Source organism: Micropterus dolomieu, linkage group LG13 (assembly GCF_021292245.1).
Source record: "Micropterus dolomieu isolate WLL.071019.BEF.003 ecotype Adirondacks linkage group LG13, ASM2129224v1, whole genome shotgun sequence".
NCBI lineage: Eukaryota > Metazoa > Chordata > Actinopteri > Centrarchiformes > Centrarchidae > Micropterus > Micropterus dolomieu.
Window position 1 is genome coordinate 8,297,541 of NC_060162.1, and position 14,697 is coordinate 8,312,237.

At 40.4% G+C, this 14,697-nt stretch overlaps 1 protein-coding gene across 1 annotated transcript in view; it reads left to right on the forward strand.

Annotated features, from left to right (window-relative positions):
- Positions 1-14,697, forward strand: part of lamc3 (laminin, gamma 3) — a 114,233-nt gene that overhangs the window by 80,002 nt on the left and 19,534 nt on the right. The window contains exons 11-12 of the mRNA XM_046066348.1: positions 2,598-2,707; positions 5,457-5,684. Coding sequence (XP_045922304.1) covers positions 2,598-2,707; positions 5,457-5,684 — 338 coding nt within the window. The remainder of the gene's footprint in view (positions 1-2,597; positions 2,708-5,456; positions 5,685-14,697) is intronic.

The window sequence follows — 14,697 nt, forward strand, 5'->3', positions numbered from 1 at the left end:
GAGGCGGGGAAGCAAGAAGAAACATGGAATTATTATATATCTGGGTAAACCTGTGATTTATTTGTGATCTATGAACCCTTATAGTCCCAGGCCAAAAACTCAGTCCTTCTACTTTTACATTTACAGTACCTTTTTCAGAATAACCAGGGCTGAATGAACAAATATATAACAATAATCCAACTAATCATTAAACTCTGTGAGGTTCTGGCAATAACTATGGGCTTACAACAGCCTCATAACCAATAAATATAACATTGTGAAAATTGGTTACAACTACAAAGCTTTTGTTAAAATAACTCTGACTCAGTTTTACAAGCCATGTCACTCATCTTTCTGGCTTTGTATGGATTAAGGATCAACACATAGAATAGAATAACCAATAAATAAAACATGCAACTGTTCAGTGAACCCTTTACAGTCTCTTCTGCTCTTATGAAGAATTGGTTACAACCAAGCTTTGATGCACGCACATTGCTTGGAAGTGCGTAACAACATGCAAAAAGGGGTTACAACCAAGCATTATAGCACATTTTTCTTATGAGGATCAGAGCCTTGATAAATTGACGGATAGCAAGATTCACTAAACATTTCATTGGCAAGCCTCACTTAAACAGTAAGAGAGGCACCGGTATCCATAATTTTACATGATATTAATACCTGCGTGCCTGTTTTTAAATCCTGTCTTAAAACGCATCTTTATTACTTAACTTTTAACTAAGTATGGGAGTTGCCTTCTTTTTTCTTATTGTCTTATCGCTTTTATTATGCTATTGTCTGGGCTTTGTGATTGTACACCGCCTTGACCAGCTGTTTTTAAATGTGCTTTATAAATACATTTGGATTGGATTGGATAATAGACAACCTAATTAATAAAAAATTTTCCAATGGGAGATTGGCACGATTAGAATATGTTATTAGAATATGCTAATAACATGCCCCCATACTCAACTTTACAGTCACTTACATGTTCACTTATCCTCCCAGTACCTTATCATGTCTGTTTCTCTTTCTCCGTCCCTTACGCAACGTTTATGTCTTGCTCTCTTGCTCACCTTGTGTCTCTATCTCTGTTCGCTCTCTACGTGGGTATGTGTATGTGCGTGTGTCCAGCATTCTTTTGGGCTTTTCTCTCTTGATGATCTCTCATCCTCAGCGGAGCAGGCTTAATTACAGTGTGGCTTTCCGCGCTCTGCTTGGTGCTGATTAAAAGGGACACTGACGCTCCATAGGGAAAGCCTGACTGGGAGTTTGTTCACTTTCATACACACTCCGCTTATCGCTGTCTGACCAGCTCCATTACCATGGCTTTGAGGCCCAGTTTGTAATTGCCTCTCTTTATTACTGTGCCTACATGTCAGGCCAGGGAACAAGGACCCGCCGCATCAATGGAGAGCCTGTGTGGCGAGCCAGGAATGCACACGCACACATGCTCTCATGAGCACAGTATAAATGTGAATGCTAAGACAGAGGCCATGCCCAAAAATAAAGCATTTTGAAAGTGAGTTAGTGTCTCGCTGAGAACAGTTGAACTAATAAAATAGAGGTCATCGAACACTCACACATGAAAGGCCTGACTTGGGCTGATATGGTCAACAAACTAAAGGTTTAACACTTTATTCTTTTATGGCTCTTGCCTATAATTACAAGGTTCATATATTATAATTGAGTACCACTTTCAAATAAGGTGCCCTTTATAAATGTGGTTTATAAGTTGTAACAAATGCCTTTATTAATAGTTAAACAAGACTAGGAATCTACAGTCATGCTAGCAGCTCAATGAGGCTTTGCTTAAGGGGCCAGCATAGTCTGTAATGTCTGGCATTCCCTGGTTGTGAAAACTAATTTTCCTCCTTCAGCAGGAGACAAGTGCTTTGACAAGTGTCTTTTTAGCTAGCTCTTTAATTTGTTAGGAAGATTGCAGTGAGCCTTTTAACCCTAACCCTGTGGGAAAAAGCTGCAGAGCATCTGGACCAAATTCCATTTATTTCCAACGTTATTAACATTTGTAAATGCAGACTTAATGTCTTATTGTAGAAAAAGAGAAACTCATTCATTCCTAGGTACGAAGTTGTTGAAAGTTTTACCTGTAATTGTGTTTTTTTCCACCTGTACATGAAGGTTATATGCATTATGTTCCTTCATGCTGCTGCTCCTTGTCTTTGGGACCTTCCCACGGCACTGGGAGAATATTTTGTAACATAGCATTGCCCATGTGGTGCTGACACAGCACCTCTCATCAAATGGAAAGAGTGCAAGATACCTGGAGTAAAGTGGGCAGATGTCAGCTGTGCAGACTTGCTTCTCAGATCACCCTTCAGCAGATGGCAAAGCTCAATGATCAAGACCCTGAAAATGTGTTGAAGTCAGCACATTTAAATTTTTCTTCTTATTGTGTGTGTCTATGTAATAGTGCTGTAGATAACCTACCTAAATTGTCAAGCCCATCATCTAGTTGTGGAGAGTAATTAAACTGCTGTATTGTTGTGGTTGCTCCAGTTGTTCATAAATCAGCCACACAAACAAATATAATCATAGTTTGTTAGCTTTTGAATGCACTGCACAAACATGTAAACTGTGTGTTTTCTCTCATTTCACAGGCTTCATGAAAACGAGATGAGATTTAAACCTCAATTGTCTGCCTTTGAGTTCCAGTATCTCCTGCACAACCTGACAACTTTTAGAATCAGCAACGCTGGAGGACACAACTGTAAGTGTGTGTTTGTGTGTATTAGTCGGGTCAAGTCAATTTTATTTATAAAGCCCAATATCACAAATCACAAGTTTGCCATGAGGTGCATTTACACACAACCATACTTGAGCACAGTTGTGTTACATGTATATCACTGAGAGCATTTAGGCATTAAGATGGCAAAATAAACATTATGCAACATTATTGCTGAATGGATGGTCATCAACATTTTAAGTGCCACAGAAAGATTCCAAAACTTGTTCACATTTGTATTAATAAAAAATACTCTTCACATAGTTAGCACAAATTATTAAACCTGCACCAAAGATAGTTGCTAAAACAACGTCAGTGTTTGTGTTCAGGGAGTGCTTAACTCTTACGGCTCAATAAAAAACAGGACAATTATTCCCAGATGTTAGGAAGTAGTTCTTGAAACCTTCCTCTTATTTTTATTGTGTCCTTCCTCCCTTTCTATCGGATAGTCTGTATTGTAAAGTACAGGCAGGATCTGAGAGGCATTACGGCGGATTAGAGCACCAAGAAGACAGAACAGCTGGCCAAAATCACCAGCTCTCTCACACTTGCTTACACCATTTTAATTAGTTTCTCAGTGCAGGCGCTGTGACACACACTGTTGTGTAGTTCCATGTGCACTTGGGCTTGCATAACGACTGGCACAGAAGTTTGTGCACACAGAAACAGAGTTGCAGTCATGCATATTCCATCAAACTGTTTCCTGTAGCGACCCACCCAAATGAATGTGCAAACAAAGTCAAGCACACAGTTTACACTGCATCTATTGCACATCACAGAGGAGAAACTCTTCTAATGATTTGTGTTAGGTCTCAAACTTATTCTCAGACAATGTTAGAAGTGCCTTATCGCTGCAGGCTGCGCGGCAAACTTTAATTTCAAAATCCCATAAAGCTGTCCTCTCATCTTTCTCCTCTCTCCCTCTCACATTCTCCTTTGCTCTTTAAATGTCTTTCTGCACCACAGAGAGTCTCTTATAACTGTATTATTTTAATAAAAGTATTGTCTTTAGACTTTAAAAGCAGGCGGTGACAGCAGTCACAGTAAAGACCTTTCATTTTCACTACCACAAAAAATGCGTGCATAGGCATATTGGAAATTTATGAGAAGTCTATGGCTTAATGGCATATTGTACAGGTACCTAAAGAGACCTAAATTGTCAGTGAGCCACTCAGGGGAATTAAAATCTCAACTGGTCTGACAAGGTTTCTTGGAGAAAGGATTGATGGAGAGAACTTGCACAGCGTGACTTCAAATTAAATGTTTTTAATTAACTGAAATATAGGGTAAGGTGTCTGAAAACGTTTTTAATTGCACATTTTCCTCCAGTTGAATGAGCTAATAGAATTCAGGAGGTAGAGAAGAGTAAAAGGGTAGAGGCCAAGTCATGGAGAAGGAAGAGGGCAGGCTTGCCTACTGATTACCCCTCAGAGGTGCAAATGAACTGGGTTTCATCACTGCTGAAGGAATGGCTGGAGAACAAGTTGTTAAAAGAAGGTTTATCCTCTGCTCTAGTTCTTCCACTTTCTCACCCCTCACTGTCCACTAGGTTTTCCCTCATTATGCTGCCGCTTATTCACACTTTATTTCATACCTGACAAAGCTACATTGTCATACGTGCACAACATATTCTATCCGTCTGTCCTTCCCTCTTACATAGCTACACTATATAGACAAAAGTACTGGGACACCCCTTTTGGTAGGGGCTGTTTTTTCATAGTTTTTACAGCATGCAATTTTACACAATACTTCTTCCAACAGTTTGTGTTTGACCTTTTCCCCTTTTGATATGACAGTGCCCCTGTGTGCAAAGCCAGCTCATAAAGAAATGGTTTTGCCAGTTTGGTGTGGATGAACTTGACTGGCCTGCACAGAGTCCTGACCTCAACCCTATCCAACACCTTTGGGTTGAACTAGAACGGAGATTACGATCCAGGCACTCTCTCGTCCAACTTCAGTGACCTCGCAAATGCTCTACTGGATGAATGAGCAAATATTCCCACAGACAAACTACAAGCCTTCCCAGAAGAGTCTATCTATCTATCTATCTATCTATCTATCTATCGAGTCGTCAGTGAGAGCAGACACAGCAATGGGCCAGGAACAAAAGTAATTTTGTGTTCTGTGGCTGTGGTTTAGAGAGAACAGGGTGAAAGGGTTTCGGTTCAGGATGGCCTGCCCCCCATCACTATTCATGAGAGGAGAGAGGGATCTTGAAACCCCACAGGAACTGCACGTCTGACATACCTCCACTGAGTTCCCTGTCTCCTTTTCTTCTTGTCTTGCTCTGCTGCAGTGATTTATTCATTTGCTATATCAAAGATTCCCTGGGTGATGAGTGTACGTGTGTGGGCACATACGTACGCACGTGCATGTGCAAGTGAGCATTAAGTGTGGCATTTACGGTCGTGTGGGTGGAAGAATCTGTTTTGTGTGTGTGTGTGTGTGTGTGTCAGACTGTAAACTGTAAACACAGGCCAGAACCTGTAATGAGACAGTGAGGGAGGGACAGCACTGCAGCAAATGCTAATAACCTACTGCTTAACGAGATACAGAGACCCACAGACAAGCGCGCACACACACACATTCATTCCTCTATTTACAGAGAAACGCAGGTGCCCCAAACACTTCAACAGGCCTCTGAGGCAACAGTTATCAGTTTATTACTGCTCTCTGTAAGCATCAGTTTTAAAACAAAGCACTGTTCCCTTCTTTACTCTTCCTTCCTCTCTAGACACATCGCAGCTGGCGGGGGTAACCCTGACCTCAGCTTTCATCTCCTCTGGTCCAGCCAGCCCTCCTGCCCCATGGGTGGAATCTTGTTCCTGCCCCCTTGGTTTTATAGGCCAGTTTTGTGAGCGGTGTGCCCCAGGATTCACCTGGGAAGACCCTAGCGAGGGGCCTCTATCAACATGTGTGCCGTGCAACTGCCACCAGCATGGAACGTGTCATCCAGAGACAGGTAATAAGTAAATATTTACAGTATATTTGGCAAGTACATAACTGTATTCAAATGATAAATCTGGAAAATGTCAGGAAGACATGATGACTTTGGTGCAGCTTCACTTGACAACCAATCGACAATGTTTCTGTTTCAGTGACTTCTGCACATGTAGAAAAACCCAAAACAGCGTGGAAAGTAAATTCATAAATCAAGTGCAGAACATTTTATATTTAAAGGAGAACTCCACCAGTTTTACTTGTCAAAGTCAATTTACTTGTCTCGGAAAATGCTCCACAGTACGTGAAAGCAGCTGTACAATATCTTCTATGGATTTGGAGTAGCTTTGTCAAGTTTAAGTAAATATATGGATATACTTAGAAAGTATATATCGGCTTGAGCTTGAAACTACAAATACTCAATAGAAAGTTAAGTTTGAGAAATGTGCGCTGTGTCCAGAATCGCTCACTATTTACCATCTAGTGCACTATATTTACTGTCTGCCATTTTATTTGAGCATCCAATACAATACTGGAGTCACTGGAGTAGGGAAAGTAAATCAGATCCATCATTATATTTCATTATCTTTGTTGCATTTAAAGGTGTAGCATCAAAAAACCCCCAAAAAAAAACGTTTGAATCATACTTGTAAGACTGATTTTTCTTTTAAAAAGTCATGTAACATAGCTTGAGTATTGTGATTAAAGTCTACATTTTCTCAAATTAGTCCTCAACACTATTACCACTAATATTATTGGCCACTGCAACAAGTTTTGCTCATTGCTCACTGTTAAGCAGAACAGCATGTTGTAGTATTATTATAGAATAATTAACTGATCCAAATTGCTAGTTAGACAATGAAGTCATTGTTCTGAAGCATCCAGCCAGCGTTACATGAGATGAGGGATCATCGGAGGTTGTTGAGACAATATTTTCTGTCACTGTGCCTCTGAGAGAGCAGAGGGAACAGAAGGAGATGTAGGCTGTTTGACTGAAGCATTTTTCTTTGTCTTCCCAAAACTGACATTCAGCCATCATCGCTTCAAGGGAGTATAACTCATTTATCCCTCAGGAGCATTGGCAAGCTATCACTCAAACGGAGAACTGGATGGCTGTACTAATACAGCAATTCTCCTCATTTCACGCAACTAATCTTTATAATAACATCTAAACTAGAAGTGTGTGTTTAATGCACCTGTCATTTTATGGGCGATAATAACAGCAGCTGCAGTATTCTTTCAGATTCACATCCTAAACGCAACGTCCCGTAAATGGCAGAAGTAAAACAGCAGCTGTTGGCCGTGTAAATAAGTCAACTTCTCTGCAGTTATTTATTTGTGTGTGTGTGTGTATTATATGTACTCCCTTTCTTATTTCTTGAGTCTTTTCCACGCTATCTCACACTTGCAGCTTTAAACAAGTCTCTCCATCTCACCAAGAGCAGACAACTCTCCCATCCAAGGTCCCACCCTCCTTCTTTTATCTTTCCTCAATCTCTTTCTTCCTCTCTATCACACCCTCCTACCCTCAGCCTTAAAGAATCAGAGATCTGACCTAGTTAGGAGATGCCTGAAGCTTTGGCTGTGAGTGTGTATTATGTTTGTGACTGTGTGTGTGTGTGTGTGTGTGTGTGTGTGTATATGATTGTGTGTGTGTGTGTGTGTGTGTGTGTGTGTGTGTGTGTGTGTGTGTGTGTGTGTCTGAGGTCCGGAAGCAAGTCTGGTATCACTGCCTGCCTCCCCCCTAATTAGACTTGTTAACCGCCTCTTGGCTAATGATGTCTAATTTGCTTGCAGATTTCCTGTGTCTCTTATGTCTCTTCTCAATCTGGATGTCTCTCTCTCTCTCTCACACACACACACACACACACACACACACAAACACACACACTGCCTCTTCTTGTTCCCCAGACTCCCTAGTCAGCCTCTTGCTGTCTTCTGCTTCCTTCTTCCTCTCATCACCTGCTCTCCACAGTCACCTTGACTTTGTTTTTATTGTCCTTGACTCCCTTCTGTGCAGACTCCTCCACTTCCTGTATATCGTCCTGTCTTTCATAGATACATTTGCTTTGTATTAATATAGCACCAACATTCAGTTCTTTCATGCAGTGTGTAATTTGTAAGTGCTTTTATGTAGAACAGGATTTAGTGCACAACAGCTTCACAACTTCAACCTAAATCAGAGAGCAGATGTGAGAGGAAAAGTGGTGAGATAAAAAATGAAAAGGCAGTTTATTTTTCCCCTGTTCTTTAAAAAGATTTAAATAGTCAGAAGATTGGAAAGAGTTTTCAGGGCGGTCTGAACACCAATGTGCTTGTGTTGAGTTGTTGGAAGGAAACCCCCATTATTTATTAATGAACCTGTTTAACTGTTTAACATCAAAGCATTTTTGGTTTACACTCTGCAGGTTGAGCTTAGCGGTATTTATCATCTTAATAGAGTTCCTCCCTGACAGGTCCCCACACACTGTGAGGATATTTTTATAGAGACACATGCTTCTCAGGATGTTTTAAAGATATCTACAAGGTACAAGTGCCATGCAAATGATGAATGAGTGTTAAATATGGAACGCGATGTGTCCTCTGAGTCATGGATCAAAAATCCCCCGCGTGTTGTGTCCTTTGGCATGAATGTCCTGGGTTGAATAGCATTAGCTGACTATCAGGAAAGGAAGCTAGTTAATATTAGCATTCCTTTTCAAATGGATGATGATGGCACGTCATCTTCTGAAGGCCTGCTGGCTTGTCTTTAATAAAAAAAGGGAGCAAACAAACAGCCAAAGCTCTTTCCATAAATCTATAAGTTCAGGTCAAGGGGAACTATCAAAGTAAGTCGATTAGAGACACCCTGTTCATCATTTGTCACCACAAGGGCGGACCAACCTGCTGTTTCTCCTATCTGAATCTTAATTGCTGTATAATTACCTAACGACTTGTATCATCATGCAGGGTGTGCCCACAGACAGAATTGGGATGGAGTTTATTCACTGGCTGCCGAGGGAAGTCGCAGCCAATGGTGCATCATAATCATGATTTATTAACACTCTCTAAGTTGTCGGTTCTATTTGCTGTAGCGCAACACAACAGATTGGAAATGGTAATATTTGTGGCGGGAAGAGCAAATTGTGATTTCTGCCGCCCGCTGGCCCTGCACGGCTGATGAAGTCAAACATATATCCTTTAGATAAAACAGTGTGTGTACTTCATGTGTTTCTACAGTTTTAGACATAGTTTCATTTCTGTGTATCATGCTTCTCTGCATTATATACTGTGTGAATGTCACACACACCATCCATAAAATTTGTTAGAGACTAAAATTTATAATATCATTTATAAGCTTGAGGGAGAGTGTTGTGGAAGTAGAGATATGATTGTAATGTACAGATAACATGGAGACACTCAATTTTCTCTGCAGTCCACGCTCATTAATCACCTAAACAAATGAAATACGTCAATGACAGTGGTCTCGACACTGTCTCTGGGTATTGAGAAGTAAGGTGCTGTATTAGAGCTCCTCTGTTAGCCGTGCTCTCTAATAGACCTGTGTTGGTCCTCCATCGTGAACTACACTTGTACTTACATCTCCAGAGAGCAATGTCATCTGAAGATGCGTTTGAACAAAAATGAATTATATGAGACTATGAATGTATTGAAAGTGGCAAAATCACAAACTGCTAAATAATTAGGGGTAGTCATGGGGAGTACTACTAAACCTGTGAAAATAGATGTGCAATGTCTGGTTCTAGAGGCAGCTCTCTTACATCTGAGACATTTACTCAAGCAAGCGAGGTCTACACATTTTTAACAGAAAGTCTGTTACAAACTGGTAGCATGAGGTTTGAAAGGCCTGGGTATCTGCCAGGCTGGGAAGGTCTGATGAAAATAGGCTATCTAGTTGCATTATGGTAGGTGAATGAGCCAGTGCTAAAAGTCAGGATATCTCTGCCTCTGTTGCTTTGATTTTGACTATTCCTTTTAGTCACACAGTGTCCACCACTTTGATCCAGACTGAAATACTTCAACAACCATTGGATGGATTGCAATGAAATTTGGTACAGACATTCATGTCGCCCTCAGGATGGATTGTAACAACTTTGGTGATCGCTTAACTTTTAATCTAGCACGCACCATCAGTTAATAATTTTAATTTGTTATGACCAAATGCCTGCAACATTAATGACATTCCCATCAGCCTCAGCTGTACTTAGTGCACTTATCAAATCTTAACATGCTAACAGACTAGTTCATATTTTCTTAAATCATCGTAAATTCTGCTATAAGTTTCTAGAATGAGAGAATCTAAATTTGGCCTAATCATGTACTGTAGGTACAAAACCTATTGTAGAGAGGTCTCATCAGTTGGATCCTCAGTCTCATCTATCTCAATGCCTTTCCCCATTGTCCTCAGCCATAGTGCTACACAATGCATTATAATTAGCATACAAAACACAATACTAGGCTAATTTGGGACAAAACTGCAATATCACATTTTTATTGAAAGCCAAAAACTTTCTGTTGTCTTGAACCACAGCTAGGGAATAATTTCATAAATTTCCTTTTGTCCATATCAGTGACACATTATTAATGAGAAATCACATTTTAATTAGGTTAAAAGCCCGTTAATCACACTTCCCATTGTTTTCAATAAATGTCATGCACAAAAACCATTTGTGCATTCTTATAATTCTTATGATGTTGAAGATTTAAAAATATGGATCAAAGTGATCTTTATTTGTGTCTGTAGACACATCCACAGTCACACTGCTGTAGGATCATTTGCCCAATGCATAGACTGTTCTCACGTGTTCTCACCACTTACTCTAGCTATGATCTTGTGGCTATTAAGAACGCCAGCTATAGTTAGCTGCATTCTGCTGACCACAAGTACCTAGACACGGCACTATGCATCTGCTCTACAAACCCCAGAATAAATAAGGACCTTCTGTTCCTTGTTCTGTTTCATAACAGCATATGCTTGTTTCTCACTTTGACATTTGAGCGGGGCCAAATTTTTTGAATAATGCGCAGTGGTTTTGCATAGCTAAATGTCACGCCCACTGCACTGGTGGAGGAGGTCGGGAAACAGAAGTGTTTTTTGGTTTTGGTCTGTGAAGGAGAACGGACCACCAGGGGCTCCTGCAGCGAAATACATTGATGTCAGCCTAATAAAGGCCATCACCCAGAGTACCTGTCTCATTACATGAATTAGGGTACAGATGAAGAAATTACCAAACATGCTGCTCACTGCAATACTCATTTGAATGCTAAGTTAAAATGGAGGATACTGTGAGTCAGTGTTTACCAACAAAGGGCCGCTTTAAAATGAGACGGAGGAAGCCAGGGCGTGCATTTTCCAAATGCCTGCTTAAATGCCATCTTCAGCTCTCTAAGGTCATTATTTAGAAAAATCTATGGGAAAAAGTTGAGGCAGACAAACTGATAGAGAGTGAAGCTGGCTCTAGTGCAGGCTTATTCAGCCCCCTAATCTCTCTGGTGGGCTGTATTTGTTGCAGGCTAAGCCTTGAGATGCCGGTCTGTATCAGCGTGATGGGATATGAGGAGCGACAGTGAGGGGAAAAGGAAGTGAGAAAGAGCAAAAAACAGATGTAGTCAGTTAGAATGAATCTTACCATGTAATTTCTCCCGCTGATCCCATTCAGCACGCTTTACTTATCTCCTCACAACCAGTGCATTTATTTTACAGAAAAATAAACAGAAAGATAAACAATGTGCACACTCTGTCTGCCTGCCTTTGGTTTCCAGTCACACTGTCAAGAGATCGCTGGTTTGAAAAGGTTTCAACCTTTCCCTTGATAAAATTAATTTAGACAAGGAAAACTTTTCACAACCAACCTAGTGAATCACCAAAATGAATGAAAATGAGGAAGTTTCCCCTGCCTAAAAACAGCAGATATGAAAAGCAAACCTGTAGTTAAGAATTAAACAATACACTGTATCTTACAGAGAGAGCTACAAAAAAACATTGATCTCTTCCACTTTGTTGTTACTGATATGTAAAATGTAAACAGAAGAAACTGGGAAGATATGATAAAAGAGACATTCCAACAATTTAGTATTGCATTTTCTCATAGTTGGGGGACATGCAGTGCACTCAGAGTCTGCAGCCATGCTATCAGCTCTGTGAGGCTGTGCTTAGTCACTTAAATTATAGTGTATGTGTATAATGTTTACAATGTTCTTCATCTTAGTTTAGTGTGTTAGTCATTTGCAATTATTTTGTCAATAACCATACCATTGGACAAATTAAAGTTTTGGCCTGATGATGGCACTAGATAAAAAGTCAGGGGAACACCAAAGTCAGTAGAATTCATTGTGTGGGTACCATGAATGGCTATACCAAATTTAGAGCCAATTCATCCAGTAGATGTTCAGATTTTTCACAGGATAGGTGATAACTTTGACCTACTGGTGGCACCAGACAAAATGTCAGGGTTATCTGTTGACAATGAATATCTGTAGAATAAAAACATGCAATCGAAATAATAGTTGTTGACATACTTGAGTCTGGATCAAAGTGGTGGAAGGACTGACCGACAGGCCGTCATTACAGTCCACTAGCTTGGCTAAAAAAAGAGTATTTTTGTCTCCACCTAATCCAGTATGTTGCAGTTCTTGTCCACAGAGAAAGTCTCACCCTTGCTGTTAAATCAACTGAATAAATTTCAAGATATTCAAACACAATCAATCCAGGCTAATGATTTAGCAGCTTATTGCATCAGGTTCATGAATTGATTGACATTTGAGTAAAATACACAGTAAATCATTCATCAAGCTCCACTATAACAGCTAGGTGACCCAGAGCCATGGCAAGACAACATGAGCTACAACCACTGCTGTTAAGTGTTCCCATGCCTGATACCCCAGGGCCTTAGCCACAACAATTTGGCTTACAGCCTCTATACACAAAACAGGAATTGATGCATTTATGTTCCACAGTCACAGGGTGACAAAACGTATTTCCCCAGTCATCCGTTTTGTGCACATTAACATTATCCTCTGCAGCAGTCCACTCATTCAGACCCCACTGACAAGCCACATCTGCAGCAGCAGGGGATGGCAGCATATCTGTGTTAAATTAGAGAGCAACATCGCCATCAAACAGTCCCGCAGCAGATTTACCCCAACTTCTACCCTAAAGGCCTGAGAGTTGCAGACAAAATTTTCTCTCTCTGTCTCTCTCTTTCTGGTTTGTTTCCTTCCCTTCATTAAAACAGGGTGTTCACATGCATTAGTAAATAGATTTCCTTTGCCTGAAGCTTTTTAATGTTCCAATAGACTAAGTAGACAGTCTTGAAAAGCGTCTGTTTTTGACATCTCAACCATGTTGTAATATGTGCTTATGTAAAGCAGAAAAGAAAATATAAATCCATTTTTTAGTTTATTATAGAATTACTTTGTTGCAATTTTTTGCAACTTCGCTGTAGAGCAAAACAAAAAGAAGACTAAACAGTCACATAACTTGCTCAGCCACATGTTGCGTTGAAGTCATGTGCTTGTTTTACTTATATTTCTGGGCTCACACATCATCAAAGACCCCACACATTGCCCTTCTCCTTCAGAGAGACCTCCCAAGATGCTGTGAAATGAATACAATGAGTTAGTTTTTGGAGGCAAGAATGTAATAACAGAAGTGAGGCATGCTCTGATCTTCACCTAAACAAAAATATACTTATTTTAAAGCCATTTCTCCTTTTATTTTATTTTCCTTTTTTCTATCTCCATCTGGTGCCAAAGTTATTACAAGCTACTGCAAACAATGATAACCACTATCTTTAGAAGAGCTACTCATTGCACTTTGTTTGAGAGGAACATTGAATGACGCACAAGTGTAAACACAATGAATGACAGCAATGTGGAAAAAGGTAGATGGCAAAGCTACCAGTCTTTCATTTGTTCTGTAGTACCTGTCTGTGCCCCTGCAGCTATCATACCGTGATGTATTCCAATATATTCCTATCCTCCACAAGTGGCTTCCTTAATGAAGTGCATTAGTCCTGGGTGTGTGTGTATTTCTGTAGAGAGTACAATGAGGAGTAGAGTGGAGAGATGAGGTGCAGGTAGAATGAGCACTGGTAGAAAGGAGCTCTTTGGAGTGTGATGTGTATATGATGGAGGGTACCTCTTGAAAAAAAACAACCCACCAGACTGCTTGTTTCCCATACAAAAATATTGCTTTGCCATCACAGAACAGACAAGCAGAGTTCAGGCGGAGTGCTGAAGGGCTGCGCTCCATAGCTGAAAGGGGAGGAGTACAAGAGGGCGAGAGCAGAATAGCAGGATTGTGTGGATTCGTCAAAGGATTCAAAGTGCGCAGCTCAACAGGGAGCTTCACAGAAATCCCAATTCATTAGGGCTGAATGAACGGTCATTGATTCATTGATAAATCTATTCTGCAGGGACGTTATAAAGTAATGCTGATTAGCATGACAATGAGGAACATCATGTGACGTGCCATCCTGCCATTCAGCCGCAGTTTGCGATGCATGCCGTTAGCTTTTCCGAGGAGCCGGTGGAATGATAATAATATCGAGGAGGCCCTCAGTGGCTCTACTGCCTCATATCACGCTCAGTCATCTTCACACTCAGTAAAGTCAGCACATTCCTGCTGCCATTAAATTTACTATGGCTCATTGGGGACTGACACTGCACACCATCAGTGTCATTGTAATGCCTTGTGAAATCCTAGAAAGATTCACTTCTTTATGCTAGGAACAATCATTATTACTAAATACTTTGTTTAAATGACTGGCATTACATGCTTGGAAGTCATGTATTATTCACCCCAGTTCACCGAAGAACTAATGATTTTTACCCAGAAGTCTGCACTTCATCAGGCAACGGGATAATTGTTCCCTCTAATGGCTATGTGATCAATTTTATCTTTGCAACCATTTTTCTATCTCATGACTTACAGGTCTGAAGTTAACAGGGCTTTATTTAGTGATGGGAGACATTGGTTGCAGTGACCCCATAACTAGAGGCAAGAATTTCTTTACTCCAGTATTCAGTGGTGT